General features: G+C 37.1%; 1 protein-coding gene across 1 annotated transcript in view; it reads right to left on the bottom strand.

Annotated features, from left to right (window-relative positions):
• Window positions 1–20,638, bottom strand: part of USH2A (usherin) — a 371,949-nt gene that overhangs the window by 347,686 nt on the left and 3,625 nt on the right. The window contains 1 exon segment of the mRNA XM_031059531.1: window positions 18,427–18,592. Within this exon segment, the coding sequence (XP_030915391.1) occupies window positions 18,427–18,592 (166 nt within the window).

The raw sequence follows: 20,638 nt of genomic DNA, 5'->3' as shown, positions 1-20,638 counted from the left end.
GGGAGGTGGGGGGGGAAGCTCAATTTATTTTCCAAATCAGCAAGCTAGCAAGAATGACCCCTCCCTTTACTTGTATTAAAAACTAAAGCAACTCCAGAATCAATAAAGTTACACAGGCTTTACAGAGATGTAAATTAAAGCAGAAGTTAGCATAAATGATTTGCTTAATCATTCAGAAATAAAAAGGAATCAGAGATTATGAGAAATCAGGAGGAGCTGCAACTCACCCAGCTCAAAAATTACTACACAATGTACCATTACAATTGCTTACTGTTACTCAATTTGGTGGGGCTCTTATAAAAATTTCCAGCTAAACACGCCTTGCTATCTGTTAAACTAATCAAGATTGAGAAAACCTTTTTTTCCTTCTAAATGTATTGCAGATTTGTGTCAGGAACTTTCCCAATGAGTCTATTCTATAGAAACAGACAGTGTATTAACACATTTTCTCCCAAGGTGAGAAAACAGATTAAGGTTATGACCAAAATGACAGGCCTGTGGCTTCCTTGAATACTTTAATAGAGTCAACAAATCAACAGTGGCCACTGATGACAACAGAGGAAAGAAGACAATAGATGGAAGGAGGGGAATTAGTGATGCTACTATAATGGTGTAATCAGAAACTTGAGCATAAAAATCTTTTTCACCTTCAACCTGTCTTAATATGCTCTTTTTGCCTGCTCATATAAAGACATACAGTGTATTTACCACTGGGAGACATGTGGGTTCATGTATTTCCTCTGCAAAAGCAGGTGAGAAACAGAAATGTAACAGTTAATAAAGCAACAGTAAAGGGCTTTTGCATATCAAAGAGAGGAGATGCACACAGGTATGTATTTCAGTATTTTCTTGCATAATTGCAAATCTTGCTGAAGCTGCAATTACAAAGGCTTCCACATAGCTTTAATATTTCATAAATTATTTTTCTGTAAAGAGGAAAGGTCAGTGATATGGACTAAGCAAAAGAATTTTTGGGGAAAAACCAGGATGAAACCACTAGGATGAATCCAGGCTTACTTTCAGCTGTCATTTAAACAGAGCTAGTGACCAAAAACCATATTGTAGCATTTCATATTTTTTTAATCTGAGCACCTATGCATCCCTAAATTGATGAATCAGAAACAGCAGACAACTTTCTGCCACAATTCAACACCTTCCCTCACTGAATAAATTGCAGAATTTACATACCTTGAACATTCATTTTAAAGGATCCTTCCCTAGCCCTCATTTTTGCCTTATTCTCATTTTGCATTATTCGACTAATTTTCACTTAATCTTTTTTGTCTACTATATTTACATTTAGCTTTAAAAAGAACAACGAAACAAAAAAGAAAAAAACAACAGCAACAAAAACCCCAAACAACATGATAAACGTAGTGAATACAGGTGGGACCAGATTCTTGCCCCCAAGTATTATTTTTCTCAAACACTAATACAAACAGGGAACAAATCAGGTTAACATGGAAAGGAGAGGGGCAGGCACTGATCTCTTCTCTGGTGATCAGTGATAGGGCCCAAGAGAATGGCATGAAGCTGTGTCAGGGGAGATGTAGCCCAGGCACTGGGACAAGGTTCATCACCCAGAGGGTGGCTGGGCTCTGGAACAGAATGCCCAGGGAGTGGTCACAGCCCAAGCCTGACAGAGTTCAAGAAGTGTTTGGAGAATGCGCTCAGGCACTCTTGTGGCTGGTGCTATGCAGGGCCAAGAGCTGCATTTCTATGATCTGTGTGGGTCGGTTCCAACTCAGGATATTCTATGGTTCTATGACCCCAAGACCCCAAAACTCCTCTACTCTTCCCAACCCTTCAGGTAATCTACCACCCACCTTATGACTGCTTCAAAAACTAAAGAGGTTCCCACAGTGCAGATGAGTCAGGATTCCACATCACTCTCAGCCATCTTCCATTCCACATATTACTCACCAGCACTAGTACAGAGCCTGCTCCTATAGCCCCATATGGCTTAGCCATCCTTACAAAGTACAAAATGAAGCCTAACCCAAATTTAAAACCTTAGCTGAATGGATAAATCAAGAATAAGAACTATCACTGTGATGACGTTATTGCTAGAGATGTTTGGGCAGATGTTTTACATACATCAAAGTCTCCTGTGATCTTTTTCTTATTTTTCCCTCTCTCAGAGATAAAGCTTACAACCTTTAAAATAAAAAGAGTTCATTTTTAGTGTTTTGTGCTTTGCATTTAATTTTTTAAAATCTGGAATGAAAATTGAGACAACAGAGGGAACTTGGCAGATCTAAAGCTTGGCAAGAGATAATGAATTTATGTAGCAAACATATGAGAACAAGGATATGTCAGGAGGAATTTGTCCATGAACTTGTTCTCAAACAGACCAGCAAAGACACTAATAACCATGTTAATAGGGACGGGGGTTTGGGGGAGGGAGGGCTGTGGAAACTAAAGAATAATATCCAAGAGGACAAGCCAGCTCAGACAATTTATCTGCATAAAACTTGACAGACAAATGGCACCTTCTGCACCAGCAAAAGAACTGCCTGACGAGCTTGCCAGTGAGGCTGGTGCTGCTCCAGCTACAACCTTGTCACAATTTCAAATCTTCAGTCCATTTTTAGTTGGTTTGCCCAATAGCAAATGCAAAAGCTATAAACAAAATAAAATCAATTTTATCTGCTCTTATTACATTATTTGCTCACATTTCTAAATTTCTCTCCTTCCACATTCAAATACTATACTAGCTTCACATGGCAAAAATGTAGTTTTTGAGCTGTAAGAACTCCATGTCCCCAGGCAAACCCAAATTCACCCCTCTGTATTTCAGACCTTGGAAGCAACTTAGCTGCAAGCCTGAAGGAAAAGAACAGAAGGTGATAGAGGCAAGGTGCAACCCTGGCTACTACGGAGATTTCAATGTGATGTTTTTCACACATATTTAGTTCTCAGGACAAACAGCATTTTACAGGAAGGAAACAAAGAGGGCTCAAAGCTTTTCATTGCCACCACTAACATAAGTAATAACATGGCCTGGGACTTTATTATGATGATTTTCAAAAAGAAGGTGCTTAAGTTACCTTCCATGGTTAGGGGAAATTCCTTCACTTCCAACCACTCTGTCATTTTTAGAAGGAAGACTTGCCAATATAGTTCTAGGCCATGATTCATTATCTAACTCTTGTCAAAACTACAGAGTCAACTCTGTCCTCTCACCAGAACACATCAGTCTACCTGAAATATGCAACTAGAAACATTTTAATTTAAGTATTTTATTTTGAGTTGATTCATATCAAAATTCAAGGATGCTGCAATCCTATTATTCACTGAGAGGCAGAACTTAAAAAATCTCCCTTTCAGAACCTCCTTAAGCTCTATAGGAAAATCACTCTTGCCTTTAAGAACAGAAACTGAATTTGTGAGTGGAAACAATATATGTACAAGGCATTTGGTGTTAAATCACTGATTTTTACTTCAAAATCAGGATGGTGCTTTAAGCTGACTAGGAACCCACAGAGGGAAATGGTTTGAAATAATTCAGAAGTTTGATTCTTCAGTATGTTCCAAATGAAGTTTCAATGCAAGCAAGTTCACCATAAACAGGATCAACTAACTGAATCAAGGATTGAAACTATTTTAACCCAGACTATTTTAGAACTGCTATGAGAAATTACAAGGAAAGATGCCTTTCTTTGGAAAATTTATAGGGAATACTAACACACATCAGTATTTGATGACACTGTGCACAATTTTGTTGCAGAATCCAGACAACTTTAACTTTCACTAACATAATAGGGTAAGAACACCTGTGCTGACTATATTTCCCTGCAGGCCAGAAAACTGATAGAATACCAGAAAAACATTCCAAAGAGAATAATGCTTTTTCATCTTTGCTTATATCCTCTACCTCTTCTTATCCTCTTCTTGTGAGACTTTGACATACACTTTTCCAGAAGTTCCCGATAAAATAAAATCTTTCATTAGATAGCTTTTGAAATTAAAACTGCCTAAATGGGAAAAAACCCACCATTTTTTAAATACCAAAATTGACTCATCACAACATTCTACCCAGAGATAACAAGTGGAGTGACTAGTACTTCAGCTGTGAGTTTATTTAAATGTAGACATACACATGCAGTATTAGGAAGGCAAAAACAGGATATGAAATAAACATAAGGCATCAGCTCTAAGCTCACTGTCAAGAATATACCAAGGCTTCTAACCACAGAGTTCAGCTGAAGGTAACTATCTGTCAAATGTAATCTGTGCAAGTGAATATGCTTAAGCTGGTGCTATGAATCAACCAAAATTGCTTTGGTCTTATTGACATTCAATTGCAAGAAGTTGCAGCTCATCCAGTCCAATAGACATCTGACAACACCAAGAGTGCTTCAGTGACAGAAAGCTTTAAATATAGATGCAACTATCATCACAATACACATGGAACTAAACTTTATGATCCCTCATACCATCTTCAGAAACAGGGCATCAGCTGAATGCCGTAAGACCACATGATCATCCTCTCTGCCTGTTGCCAATTCCTATAGTGAACAAATCACTGCAATTTAAAAAAGAAAAAAGAGGGAGTACAGACTGACAGAAATAGACCATTCAATCTTCCACTAATGTCCCATTAAATCTCTCCCCAAAATCTGCTTCTGCCATTATAATTTTGTTCACCTTTTAAAAATAAAATGCAAGATCAAAATTTGTTCAAACTGTTTGCCCTAGTTAAGGGGCAGATCTTCAGCTACTACCAATTGCCTTCAGCTTCAGCAATGTCCTTTTACACCTGCCCAGATTCAGACCTCAAATAAGTTAAATTTACTTTCTTCCTCACATCTGTTCTTTACACCTTGAAACAAGATGTCTGATAATGCGTGTATGTGGGAGATTGAACAATAAAGCAACTTGCACAGAGGATCCCAAAAGCAGACACAATTTGTGTCCTAACTTTACACAAAAGAAAGGAATACCACTTGCAACCATGTATGTGTTTGTTTCACTCTCGTCTCTCAGAGAAATCCTGCCAGCAAAACACAGTGTCTTTTTTTAAAGATTTTAATATTTCCACACCATCTACACTAGTTGTTATATTCTCCCATGCTTGCCCTTCCCAGCTCTGGCTTTCCTTGCCACACAGTGAATTGAAATCACCCCAGATTCACAAACAGATAAAAGAAGTTAGGAAAGAAAAGAATGTCTACTATATACAGCTTGCAATCATGTTTAAGGGGATGCATATTGTGGTTTTGGGGAGAAGAGGGGAGAAAGACTCCTGCCCACGCTATGAGCACTCTGAACAGTTATGCCCACACTCTGAGAAATGCAGTGTGAAAAAAACAAGAGACTTGAGGAAGAAACCTCATCAGGGGACCACAGCGACAGAACTACCTTAAAACAGAAGGGCTGGAGAAGATAAAGGGACAGCAGAAGAAATGGTAAAGAACAGCGAAGGGGAAGGAAAAAGCATAAGGTCGGGAGGGGCAAGTTGTCTCTTTGCCTTTCCTTCTTTTGCCTCAGGCCCATATCGGCCTTTCCTTTTCTTGACTTAACTGGGATGAATTTTAATTGCAGCCTCTCTACGTGTTTTATACACTATGTACTCTCTACTTGTGTGGAGTGGATTTCCCATTCATCACAGGATTGCAGGCAAAAACCCCAGGAGCATTTTGCTTTCCTTCAAAGTTAGCTTTGCTAAAATCAATAACTTTAGGGCTGCTTCTCCATCTAGCCCAAACCCCCACCCCACAACCATTTCAAATTTCATGATTTTTGATCATTTGATTTTGCTTCTTGTCTCCATATACAGATTTACAGTTACAGCTTTTCCATAACTGTGACAGTATTCTCCACTGCTTCATTAACAGCATAAAGATAGCAGTCATACAGCAACAGCAGAAACAAGCTCTCATTTGTAGTTTTAACACAGTTCATATCATAACTGATCTCTAACAATCTCTCTCCCTACTGTCTTCTCTTCAATACACCAGCATTCTTCAAATCAAAGTTCTGGTTTTCTTAGGGACCATTGCCTGTCTTAAATACTTTTTTTCTGACCACCAGCAAGTCTGGTACAACAGCCAAGAATCACAACTACACTAAACTGTCCTTAGCTTGCATGCAAACCCCTAAACTTAGCTTTTAAAAAATGTAGTTAAAGAAAAAAATTAAAACGGAGGGAGTGAGAACAGGAGTGTTTCCTACTGCAGATAGAGTATTATCCCTCAGCAATATTGTTACATCTCTTTCAGCTTAATATTAGCTCTCCCTTCACTGAAACTGTGTATCTTGGCATTTTAAATCCCCCTTCATTTTCCTGGTTGTCTGTCTTATTCCAATAATATCTTTCTTATCCTTGAAAACATGTCACTCCCATTCAGCAGTCTTATTACATATGCTCCTAGCATTTGTATAAAAGATATTTAGCTTTTCTCTTTGCCCTCCTTTACTTTTCTTTTTCACTATCTCCTACAATGTTAATCCCTTCTCAGTGGGAAATGGTTTTCCTTCAATCCAAGTCTTTCTTGTCATGCATAGATCCACTAGTTCAGCTCGAATTCCCTGAAGAACAACATAAATTTAAAATAAAAAAACGGGGAGGGAAAGGTGTAAGGGGAAAGGAACCCTGAAATGCTCCTAAAACAATTAAATCTGTTCAAGATTAAGCCATTTATTAATATAAATTTGACCATAAACAGCAAAATCAAAAAGCAACTGGAACACAAGACTGATCCATAAGGCAGTTTACAAGCTTAAAAAAAACTAAGAGCTATTTCATGAACAAAACCTTCAAGACGCAAAAATGCAAGTGACAGCAAACAGAAAGATCCAAAATAAGAAACATACAAATTGTTCATTTTTCATATGGGGTAATTTTAGTACTGTTTTAAAAACTGAGTGATGTAACCCACACTCAATGATCTAATAAACCAGACTGGAGACAAAGAAAGATCAATGTGAAAAGAGACAGCTTTTGAAATGGACTATACTTTTAAAGAATCAGTATTTTAGAAAGTAAACACCGATTTAGAATCAACATTGAATCAGAGATTAGTGATCCTTTTGCACAGAGTAATAATTCCAAGTATAGATTGGCTTAATCTTTTGTTGACCCATAGTTTGAAAGCATTTCATTAGTATGAAGAAGTATTAAAATGGTTAATTACAGCTATTCCACTTTCTACCCCAGCCAGCACTGCACCAATATCCTTTACTGCCAGGGTCAGTAGAGCTGTATCAATGTGTTACTGATGCCTCAGGACAGAACACATCGGGGCAGGGAAGTGGCAGAGAGAAGCCAAGAGAGCAAAACTGCAAATACAGATTCTGTTAGAAACTGAAGGAATTAACAAATAAGCTTTGTTAAACTACTATTTTAACCATTGATCAAACTCTATTCTTTTTACAAGGAAAGCTTTAACAAGTGACACCTGTGCTGTAAATGAGTTCCAAACAAAAAAAAATGAGAGGATCCTAGTCACCAGATCTGAAAATGCATGAAGAACAATTGCTTTCTTGCTGCATAATGATTCTATTTTCCCCAAATCACAGAAGAAATCAGATCCAACATTCAGTGATCACTACAGTAACATGAAAGGAGACAAGTATTAAGGATTCAACAAGCTGCTTTTTAGTAGCTAAAACTGTTACACAGACTTGCCACAATTAATTGAAGCAAAAGGTCAGAAAGCACATTTTAGATAATCTCATAACAATGCATATTTTCTCTCTGCCCCCTCCATTTAAAATACAGTAAAACCACTGATTCAGAATTTTCACGAACTACTTGTAATCATGTAAATTAGGGATGAGATGTGGATGTCAAATGAAATGTCCCTTCTGAATAAAGTCTTCTGCTTCACCAGTCAAAGAATAAGCAGATACCTGCACAAATGAGGGGCACTGTTACTAATGTACAATTATTAACCTTTTATGACACTATCAGCTACATATTAAATTCTAGTCTTTTAAACTGATTATATCTGAAGATTTTGCACCATTTTACACCACTCAGTACCATGACTCCTAAGTAATTTCCAAATTTAATGCAAGAATACACTGGTTCTACAAAACAGAGCTGAACAGCTCTGCTGGGACTGAAAAGTTGAAAATCCATTCCTCTGTCTTTTTTGGGGGATGATTTACATAAGAAGAAAGCGATTATTTCTGCCCTCTGAATGCCTTGCCACAAAAAGTTCCATGTATCCAGTTAAGGGATTTTTGCAAATAAAGTCTCATCTCTTCTTTCAGGGCTTAGTTTCTTTTCATGGTCAAGGAGCCACAAAAGTCTGTCTTTGATTCCTTTCATATTCTTCCCCACAACCTTACTTCAGGCCTTTCCCTCCTCCTCTGTGCCCTGCTTTCTTCCATCCATCACAAAGTCCTTTAGAAATGGTCATTCAACTACTCCTTTGTACTCTAACTCTCCAACACTCTTTTTGATGGCAATTCACTATAAGCTTCAATTTTCATTTTTTATAATAACTGCTTTTTTTCCACAGTTACTAAGCATCTTAGCAGCCAAGCTTTGCAGTGATCCAAACTGTGCTGTTAATTCCACTCAGACCAAAAGGGACTTTGGAGGACAGTGTTTTGGTAGCTTATTGTCAGTAGTTTATTATTGGAAAAAGTTAAATGAAATTGTTTATGCATCAGCTCCCTCCATTTTGCTAGAGATAGGCCAGGAGATGACCAGGGGAGGCTACTTATGAAGTTCATAGTGATCTCCTGAGCACTTTAGAGTACAGGCCTCGAGTTAAGGCACAGAAAAGCCACAAAGATTACTGAACAGCACAGAGAAGGATGTCAATAAACACAGTTTAAGAGAAAGGATAAAGGCCCTTTAAACATAATTAAATGCACTCAGAAGTCCAGCAGAAGAATGGCAATGCAACCTGTTACGTGCATGACTTACAGACAAGAGGTACATACATAAGGCACAAGTCAGTAGTAACCAGAGAAGCTCAGAAAGACAACAGACTTTTTCTTTTCACCAGTCCTGATTCCAAGAACCACTCAAGTCCCATGGGACATGGTCATCAAGCTGGAAATTAAAAGGCACATATCTCTGAGTACTGAGGATAAATCTTCAAGGGTAAGAATTTCAATGTAAAGAAACAGAAGTTTAAAGTTCTGAAATGTCAGATAAGGAGCAATGTTGATGGTTTATTGTATGCTGCCACTGAATACCACATCATGATTTGTTAGAAGTGCAACAAGGATGACCCTCACAAGATAGATGGGCCATCTACAATCAGTCAATAGCAAGGATACACCTAAACACCACCTGAAAGGAGAGAAGAGAGGTTTGAGAGGAAAATATTTTGGCTTTTATTCAGGAGGCAGAAGATAAAAAACCAGTGCCATTCTTTGAAATGCTGCCAGTATCACAAAGGGTCAGACAAGCAAGGCTGCATGACTCTGCACACAAACAGAGCTTGGAAGAAGGGATTTAGGTCAATTCCAAATCGAAACCCTTTTCTAGAACAGACAGAATCAAAGGAGGGTCAGCTGCTCCTATATCCAAATAAAGGCAGTTTATTTGTGTATCAAGATGGGAAAGAAATGAAAAGTTAGGGGAGAAAAATCAAGTATCTAAACCAGAACTGTCTTAACTAAACATGCACATAGACTGTAAATTATGACAAAATATATAAAACAAAACATATCTGTCTTTAAAATCTACAGCCCAAGATGTTTGAACCTGAATGTCAGGAATTACACAGATCATACTACTATGCCTTAAAGAAAGCTCAAATTTTGATAAAGAAAATGAGCTGACTGTATTAAAACATACTACAGAACCTGGTATTCCAGCCCTTTTCATTAAAAAAAAAAAAGAAAAAAAAAACGAGTAGCTTCAGATTCAGTGGAAGATCAGAAAAGAAGCGGAAACAAAAAAACCTTTCTGACCTATTTTCAATTAACTCTATACAGAGAAAAGAACAATGCAGAAATTAAAGTTATAGACATGATGAATGAAGAGGGCTTGGATCATTTCTTCTGAGAATCCATAAAACCAAGTCTGTACTGGATGAATTGGTTGGAAAAGCACATGGGTTAATACTGTACACTAGAAAAGGCAACATGACTTTTGTGGAAGGAAATCAAGATCCAATTTGAATTCTTTGAAGTAAAGATGCATGTGGATAAGAAGAACTGACCAATGTAACATACTGGCTTTCTAAGAAGGTTTCAAACTTTAAAACTTGGAAGAGATTAAATGGTCACATTTCACACAGACAATGGTTTATCATTAACTCCAACAATCTCTGCTACCTAAGATTTTGTACAGGCTTGAAAAGTGGTTAGCAAGTTGAAAAAAAAGATGGCATGAATACATGCAGATAACAGAAATCAAAGCTTACTTCAAAGGTGCAAAGGATCTCAAAATTGTTAAAGAACAGGCAGCAAAGTAGCAGACTAAATGTGTTGTTGACCACAAGGTAGCAGACAAGAAAAATATTCTTGTCCATGTAAACACAACACTAAATTCTGAACAGTCACTGTGGTCTTAGAGTCACTATAGAGAGTCCCTCACTAATGAGCAAAAAAAGAAACATTCCTTATTGGGAAATAAATTTTTTCAAAGCCCACAAAACTTTATTGTTTAGCAATTTGTGGTGCAAAGTGTCTGAGATAACAAACTGAGTTCTGTCCCTTGCATCCTCCATTAACCCCAAAAGTTTCCGAAAATATCAATGAGGATGAACAAAATGCAGAATGGCTTCAATATAAGGAGAAATCTCACTTATGAATGATTTCAACATGTGATAAAGTTCTATAATCAAAATATCAAAAAGCATAAGAATGATAAATAAAAAGGAACTGGCAAAAGAAATCAGCAAAAAAAGAAGTTGGCAGACAGCAGATTTAAAATATTGAACAATTTCATACAGTCATAATGCCATATGAGGAACTCATTGCCACAAGAGTCCATTGCCAAAATATAAATTATATATATTTTTATATATCATATATATTCATAACTATAATTATCTATACTTATACATATTCCAATTTGTAAATTAAAAGAAAATAATTAGACTATTAAACTAAAAACAGGTTAGTTAGTGACTATTCAAGACAGTCCAGCTTAAGAAGCTTCAAAACCCACTGATTTTCAGAAAATAAGTCAATGATACATCTAAAACAAAGTTGTTCCTATTAATGTACTCCTCTTTCATACTCCAAGACAGGCTATCTAGGCAGCTATCAAACAGACAGAGTCCTTAAATTATGCAAAAATTACAGCATTACTGAACCAAGGCACTAGAATGAGACACATGGACAAGAAGAGCTCCTTTCCCTCTCCTATCCCAGATCCTTCTGCTTTCCACACAACCTGATAAGTTGTTCAGAGCCAGGAAATATTCTTTGCTTCCAGGAGAAAATGATACATGTGAAGTCTTACAAGATTCCCCCTCTGGACTGCCACCAGCACGCACAGATTTTGTGTTGTACAAGATCTACACATGTAATTTATGTCACCCTCCATTTGTTGCACACACAGATGTTAACGCAAGATGTAAGACAGAGTTCACACATAAATAATGGAGGTTGCACAAAGGACAACGTGAAAGTTTCACCTTCCATTTCTTGATCAGACTGCTGATTTAAGTCTGTCTTTAAGCTACAAAAACCTGAACCAAAGGTAGAAATTACTTCTAAAAATAAATAAATAAAACACCCCAAACAAACAAACAAACCCAAAAACAAACACAAACCCACAAAAACAAAAGCTCTTCTATTTGGCTGTACTCATAAAGTTTTTAGATTAATCAAAAAAAGTTTCAAGTACCTTGTGAAAACATTTATGTAAGAACTTGCACGACATAAAGCAGAAAGGACAATTGTTCAGTATTTGTGATCCATCTTCACCAGCAAAGATTCTGCAATCAGTTGCCTGTTTTCTGCTCACACACTGCGCAGCCAAGAACTACCTGCTGGAGGACCTTCTGCCCACATTGCAAATAGTGTGCTCTAAATGGTGATAATTCATTGTACAACTTCAAGCTTGGTCTTCCCAAAAATGAATCAAATTGAAGCATATCAATAGATTCAAAATAGACAGAAGGCAAACCTTGATCAACAAGAACTCTTTCCGTACACAAAAGTGACAATGTGGATGCACCCAGCAAGTCTCCTCTTAGTGCAGTGTATCAACAGCTATAAAAAACACAAGGAGACACTTCCAAACTCTTATCGCTTCTCCCCATGCAATTCAAGGGCACACAAAAGTAATGGAGACCTGCAGGACAGAAAGTTCTGAGACTGGGGGGAAAATAAGAAGGCAAATCATTCTTAATGGAGTGTTTTCATTATTAAAAATACAACTTAATTGGCTGCAATTTATTTTTGTACAAGGAAAGAAACTTCTTGCAAAGCAAATTGAAGATTGATGCTTTTCAAATATCGAAACTCTCTAGACAAATAAGGCATAGCTTCTATAAAACATTCAATACCACCTCCTGTCAGTACTGGCCACACAAAGTTTAATTCCATTCCTACCATATATAACAGTCTGGGCAGATTTCAGTGGTATTTGCAACTGCAATTACAGAATACATTTGCAATTTCCAGAAGCGGAATCAAGATGGCATTGACAAAACCTGTATTTTTGGCGTTCTCTGAAATTAAAATCTTAGCCCAGGCAAAGTTCCTTGCCTTGTGTGCCGAGGCAGCTGTTAGACTGCAAATTTAAATCTGCAAATATATTCAAACTCATACTCAGGCAAGAAAATAAGTAGTTTAAGAGACAGTGTGAGTAGAATCAATCATCTTGGAAATATGCTGCTTTCTCAAGAAGCTGAAGTTACAGCAGAGCTTTCAAATGTATACAGTCAGCATCCTAATAGCCACAGAACACGAAGAGAAGAGGCAAGAACCCTGGTAGGACCTCTGGATGCAGGAAAAAACAAAGAAGTTTTACTGATATCAAAGAACACAGAGGTTGCATGTCCAGCAGCATGCCTGGCCTGAAAAAACAGTAAAACAGTAGGAGAATAGATGCTGAAGCAGCTCCATGCTCATTGTGTCTGTGAACAGTTCTTTAAACACACACTCAAATACATGACAGACTGTAATGTGTGTTTTATTTCCACTGTCTGGCAGGAGCAGAGCACCAGCCATATGGATAGACTGCATCCTCACAAATATTTTCAACACACAATTGCAATTAACAGACAAGAAGCCCCCAAATGCAGAATTAATGCAAACTCTCCACTCCCTTCTTGGACCTGACAAACTACTCCTAATAGACAGTAAGTGATGACTTCAAAGAGGAGATCAAAGCAGTTTGTTAAATCAAAATGCTTTCTTGCTTTCTCATGTCCTTATTAAAATCAGGGACCATACAGTTTAGAACACCCTGTATTTAGTGAGACATACATAGGGAGTGTATAGAATAAATGTTTGCCTCCCTGCTTTTAAGTCTCAGGTTCTTTGTTTATAAAATAAACTGTAAAGTACTCAAAAACTTGTGCAGAAAATAAAAGGATTTCACAAATTGGAAAGGACAACTTTTCTCTTGATAGTCAAACAGTTATGATGTAAAGCGGTCTCATTAAATCATAAGTACTTTAACCTTTTCTTGAAAGAACTGGAAGATTTAAAGATTTATAAAGAAATTTTGCCTAAACTAGGAAATGACTCATATTTGACATGTATTGAAATGATAATGCTGATTTCAATAGGCACTCTAAGAGCATTTTCCTCCCAGGAGAGTAATTCAGTCACGGTTACCTCTCTGCATTTAGATTTTAAACTTACTTTCCAAAGCTTTTAATGTGCTATAGTCTGCCAAAACATGGCAGAGTTACATAGATATGATCAGGCAAAATAAAGGCTAGCAAAAAGACTATTTTTATAATGTCAGACACTAAATATGAAACAAAAACATCAATCTGACATGTTCTCAAAGAATCTCCTGTTTCAGCAGCCTCGTCTGTATCTGAAAATTCATGTTTAAACTCCACTCTTCTTAATTGGTTAAATAAATTCTAAAGTATCAAACAGAAAGTGAAAGACTCCTAACACTGAAACTGAAAAAGAAAATATACAATGGTGCTGCTGTTAGTAAGTGTAATAAATCTGATATTGGTTTCACTTTGCAGAGGTAATATGGTACACAATTGACCTTAACTATACTCAATTTTTTAATTCTTTAGAAGTTAAGATTTTAAGAAGCCAATTTGTCTGAGGTTTCACTTCAGTTCATATCAGATTCTTTTAAGTGAAGGCCATATATCTTTTACTCCAGTGTGTACCTTCAGAGTTTTGGCTAACATATACCTAAAACTATATCCTTTAAAATATCATTAAATCAAGATAAACACACAGTAGGAACCTAAAACTTTCAGAAGCCTGAAAGACTTGACCCTCACCAACTGAAAACAACTAGAACAGTTGAAAATTTTGTAGAGGAGTTTCAAGTTCACTACTTTGCATTTTGTAATAGCAATTTTATTTCAAGCCACTTCCCTCAGTCTTTTTGGTCATGCCATTCTTCCTGTAAAACATCTTACTGTTCCCTTTCTGAATATGTCTATTACCAGCTACTATGATAGGAATTCTTAATATTTCTGCCAAGATCATTAACAAAAATAAAACACAAGGTTGGTCCAAAGACTAATCCTCAAATAATTCAATTGGTTTTGTGCCTGCCCCCTCCCCAGGATTATAAGCAAGTTCCTGAGAGCAGTATCTATTGCAATCCTTCCCATGAGCATTCCCTTTGACCCTACAACTTCTCATAGGTTGTCACATCAATGCTAAACTCAACTCCAGATAGACGAAATCTGACACATTTACTTTGCCTGAAAATCAGCTTTCTCATCAAAAAAAAAAAAAGCTAAGAGGCTAGACAGTGATGAGCTATCTATAGGAAATCCACACTGCATTTTATCCCCTTTTTCATTTAGCTCCACATGTTTATCTATTTCCTCAAAGATCTTTTCTAAATCCTCATACGCCACGGCATCAAGACATAGGTCTGCATTACCAAGATCCTTTTTCCTTCCTCTGTGGCTGGGGTGGAGGTAAATTTTTTCACAACACCCCATCCTGTGTTTCAAATATAGGGGTAAAACAGCATTGATAAGATATCAGTATTTTAGTTGTTGCCAAAGAGAGCTTGCCCAATGTCAAGTCCTTCTCTTTTCCCAGTTGCACTCCTCATCCCACCTCAGCAGTAAGCCAGGGCTGGACCAAGAAACTGGGCAGGGGGACAGCTAGGACAAAAAGATATTCCTCACTCTATAGCCTCATGCCCAGCAATAAAAACTAGGGTAGAAGAAGAAATATGAGGTGATAGGAATTTTACTTCCAAGATGGCCTGCTGCTAAGAAATTGGTTGGGCAGTGGTCTGCCTGTGGGAGGTGGGGAGTGATTGCCTTTACATCATTTGTTCCTCTCCCAGTCCCTTTCTTTAAATGAATTCTTCTCACTTTTGCTATTTCTGTTGTCTCCCCTGTTCCACTATCAGGGGTGAGGAGGGCCCAGGTGCTCGGCTGCTGGTTGGCATCAACATGACACCTTTCCCAAACAGAAGCATTATAGCTCCATCTCTGACTGGTAACTTTGCATAGAATGTCTCTTTGTCAAAGGATTTTGTGCGCCAGTTCTTCCAGAATTTTTGGACAACAAATCTGCAGCAGCATGTACACAATCAGCTTGCATATTCATGTTTCAACTCTTTATGATCACTTTTGTTTCCATACATTAATTCTGCTACCCTGATTGGTTTTGCTCTGTGACTCCTGAAAACAGAACCAAAGAATTTATTTATTCTGGGGACCTTACTCATATCATCCTTAATCTCAAGCACACACTCTGACTGTACTCAGGTCATGCCTTGTTACACAAAAAATATTGTAAGAATTTTTTACCATTTGACAGTCTAATTAATATCAACCACTTTCTAGTTTGATTTCTATCCTACACAGCATTCTCTATGAATCTGCATCCCCATTCCCCAGTTCTCACACACTTTGCCCTCTCTAACTGCAGGGGTACTTATTCACATAGATAAGCCTGGGCAGTACATGACCATATTTTTTCCCTTTAAGGGCAAAAATTTCTCTTAATTCTATTTTATCAATTTTAAAAAACTTCCAGGTTTTTTTTCCATTCAATCTCCAGACTCCAAAGTTTACCTTGTTTCATAAAAATAGTTGCATGTGTTTGTTCGCTTTGAAAGCCAAAAGTGTTCCTAGAGAACCAAAGAACTGTTTATTCTTCTGTTTCATTTGACTCTAGTTATGAATGCTCAACATTATTCTTGAGACCTACACCTCTGATAATGCCCTCATTACTTAACAAAGCTGGTATACCCAGACTTTCTGCTTCAGCAACTACTCAATGAAGAAACCCTTCGTGCAGAACACACAGGAATGTTTGGGCCCTGCTCCTGTTAGCAGAACTTAAATTTCCCAGCCATAAACTGGAAAATAAGTCTCTGCAATGACACAGTTCTTAGCAGTAGTTCCTTCTAACAAATTACATATCTAAATACAAACCCAAGGATTTAAAATCCTAGATTACCTCAGCAGAATTAATTTACTAGCCTTCTCTTCCCCTAGAATTATTTTATTCCAAAGAAATTATTTTCAGTCTGTGCTATCCTTTCTTCTTTCCTTCTCTCTTATCATTTAATTACTATTTGGTGCTATTCCACCATTTAGCTTTCATTTTTATCATTCCTGAATAGGCATATGCTCTTACACCTGAATTCCAAACATATCTGCCATCCCACCATGTCTTTTCTCTCTCTAAATTCAGTTTTCACATCTGCAACCAATACTTCACACTCCTTTGTCATGGTGTCTGTCGCCTAGCATCTGGGTGTATGAGAGACAGACACTTCCAGATGGAAGTTACTTTGCATATTTTTGTATGGTCTGCTCATGTTGTCATTGTCCATTATGGAAAAAAAATGCTTTTGGCCCCCTGCTAAAAAACAAACAAACAAACAAACAAACCAACCAATCAACCTTTGCCTAAAGTTTGATAGCCAGGCAAAGGGCTAAATGGGTCAGGCTGCAGCCACTATCATCTTTATTGGCAAGTTGCATCCTACAATAGCACCAAGGCTCTACCCGAGCTCAGAAACTTTGAACAGGCATTAAGCCTGCAGTTTCTTTAAGGGTCTAGAAGCTATCTTTCTTTACTCCTGCTAGGAATTGAACAGCTTTCTACAGAGAAACAAAGGACCAAATTCCACAGGGCGCTACACATTCCTTGTAATGCAGTTCAAGATCTGTGTGTGTATTTAACCAGCCCTTTCACTTTCACTTGGCTGTGCCAGGCTTTAGCAGTTTCTGAGGTATAAAATGCAGCTGACAGCAACAGCAGTAATATAGCACCCTTGGTGCGCTTGAAGTGTAAAGTTCATTAGTTCTACCTTAAGGTCACTCTTTTAATCCAACAGCCAAAATCTTATTCACACTACCATGCTGTTATCCTGGAAAAAAGAAAACTGCAAAAAAATCAAGACGTCGGCTTAGATGCTTCTTACAAGTGACAACATCAGCACTAAAAATCCAAATCACAGTCAATACCTTTTAGCAAGTTTCAAGAAAGCAGCAAAACTATTCTTGATTGTGCTGTAGACCAAATGAAATTTAATAGAATGGATAAAGAAAATGAAGGAAGGAAAAGATAAACATTTCAATACCTGATAATTGTGCTTTATAATTATTAGTTGAACTTGGCTCACAAATAGAATTTACTAGGGTGTCTGTTGGGAATTACAAGACATGCAAATAACTGAATTTTAATTTCTTCTGTGTTTGTTTACTGATTTTTGTACATACAGTTTAAATTTTAACAAACTCAATTTTGCTTTATCCTCGGTGGATATTTGTACACTTATTAAAAAGTTATGTCAACAGAAGACTTTTAGAACACAGGGATTGTGCTCTAACAATTCTGAATCATATTTCTAAAATAAGAGGTAATAGCTCTGTAACTTACTAAACTGACTGATTCTGCACAAACTCACACATTTACTTACATGCCCTTTTACTTACGTAAGAAGTTTTTAAAATTAAATGGAACAGAACTCCATAAGGTATGTACATTAGCATGTATAGATGAGAATGGCATTCCCTTCTATAGGAAATAATCTGAGACCCAAGACTAATCAGTAATGGTACATATAAGTATCTAAAATATTAATACAAGGTTTTCTTCACCTTACATACTCATGTTTTTAAAGGTGAGATTATTTGGTTTTGTACAGTCTGCTTGTTCAGAAGAATGGGCACTGCATTTCTTTCCAGTCCTAAATCAGATATTGCCCCAAAATGCACTTTCAAATTAAGATCCTTACCTACGAGACTCAAGAGTTATCATTTACATCCCCCAATTTATTCTTTTATATTAATACAGTTATACTACTCTCACACAAACACTGTATTTCAACAAATATTATATCGTTTTTATTTTACTTACCTGCACACTAAGATGAATCCATTTCTTCACAAGAATTCTCCCCAGTGTCATTACTTTTATTGGTGGCTGCAAACCATTTACTGTGCGATAATAAAACATGGTCTCTTTCTCAGAGATTGTGAGTTTGAACACAGTCTGCCCATCAACAGCCTTTTCTATCACACACCTTCGGAAATAACCAAGAAAAACAACATAAGGTCAGAGGCACACACATATACACATCCTTGCCAAGGTGCTATCCTGTAAAGTGATGCTAACCAGAATGTATTAAAATAAACATTAAAAATACAGCTCTTGAGAAGATGCTCAGTGACAGTGAAAGTCACAAGATGTACTAAGTGTAAAAGAACTTTAGCAAAGATATTTTCTGTCTCAATCTGTGAGGGTTTTGGGTTGTGTTGGGGTTTTGGTTGCTTGTTTTTTGTGTTTTGCTTTGTTTATTGAGTGCTGGCAACCCCAGCTCATTTGGGGGTGAAAGAGGGGACCAGTTTGCTTCCTCTCTTGAAGGTTCCATGACAGAAACCACAGTGACTGTGCAAGTCTGCCACATTTTTCATACAAAGCTGTGCAACTTAGTACATCCCGTGGAGGCACTTTAATTTTCCTTAGTTGAACAAAGCAAATGCAATATAACCACAAAAAGCAGTACAAATTACATGCTTTGTTAATAAGTCTTCCATCTTTCCACCCAATCTGCACAGGTAAGGCAGCCCTAACACCAGCTTACCCTACACTCTCCCCTTTGCAATGTCTTTCTTTAACCTAAGAAACTAGAGCAAGGCAAGGAGGATATCCAGACACTTATTAGGAATTTTTTTCCCCACAAGAAGTCACATCTATAGCAAATACAATAATGTCATATAAGGTACAGAGAATACCATCCATAGCAAATTGTTTTTCATTTCAAGCTGCTGAAATGTTTTTGCCAATCCAATAACCATGATGTCAAGTCCTGAGAAAGCACAGGCTCCATACGCTTGTGTAAAAACTTTATATTTTATTAAAGCAATCATAAATACAAGAAAAAATTATAAAGTTCTATGCTTCCCACTTGAACTGATTGAAAAACACATTTCTCAATGTACTGACCCATGAAAAGTCAAGTATTTTAATAGTTACATCAGACTAAATTAGTGCATTAAGTCACAAGAGGGAAGCATATAAAATTTGTACGAGATTAGTATTTACTTACCCATATTTCAGAGAAAAAAAATGAAACCAGAAAACCCTTACCTACTGATGTCTTCATCTACTCTGCATTATAAAAGAAAACTATCAAAAAGGCTGTTCTCTGATGCTGCCACTAGTCACTAATTCACCTTTAAATCCAAGGAAAAATTAATTCCTCCTGTTACTATTCTAGCCTGCTGGAACGTTGTCAATGAAACACCTTGCAAAATGAAGACTTCTGTTTTCCCAACCTTACTAAAACCGCATTTCTTAATAAATTGTCCACTAGTCTTTTCAATATTTTGTTTGCTTGTAAACATGCTAGTTTTGTTAGATAATAAATGTGAAGGAAGGCTCAGCTAAGTAGCAAAATATTTAGGAACTGGATTTACCCAGTTCCTGGATAAACAATAATTGGATAATCCAGGGTTTTGTTTATTTTACTTATCTAAAACAAACATCCCCACATTGTTTTTATCCCCAAAGGTGTCATGACTTTAAGAAGGGAAGCGACCTTGATGTACATCACTTTGAAAACTGAAAGAACAAACGTGAATTGTGACTTACTAGTAAAAGAGGAAAATCAAGAGGGAAAAGAGAAGAGAGGGAAGGAAAAAGAAAAAAGAAAAAATCCAAACTAGTTCTATCATAGGTGAAATAGTAAGAGGCATTACTTCTGACTCTGAGCTTGATTTTCCATTCCAGCCATGATTACAGAGAGAAGCCACTATTCTTTGTGAAGTCTTCAACTTCTGGTAACCTGTAGTCCCACAGAGCCAATACCTGACTACATACATCTCAGTGGTGGGGTTGGAGGGGAAAAAAAAGCCAATAACACAAATCCACTCAGTCAGCTTTCAAAGAGAAAAATATTCTAGAGAATCTAACATGGCTGCACTGGTTCTGCTCACACATCAACTGGAGCAAATGGGAACTGGTTCAAAATCAGACATCCCTTTCAGTCTAATTCCTAATGTAAAACATTTGAATGGATAAGAAGTGGTACCACATCATTTCAGACCCTTAGCTAAATAAAGTTTAA

The sequence above is a fragment of the Geospiza fortis genome, unplaced genomic scaffold, assembly GCF_000277835.1.
Source record: "Geospiza fortis unplaced genomic scaffold, GeoFor_1.0 scaffold41, whole genome shotgun sequence".
NCBI lineage: Eukaryota > Metazoa > Chordata > Aves > Passeriformes > Thraupidae > Geospiza > Geospiza fortis.
This window is presented reverse-complemented; position numbering and strand designations above follow the sequence as displayed.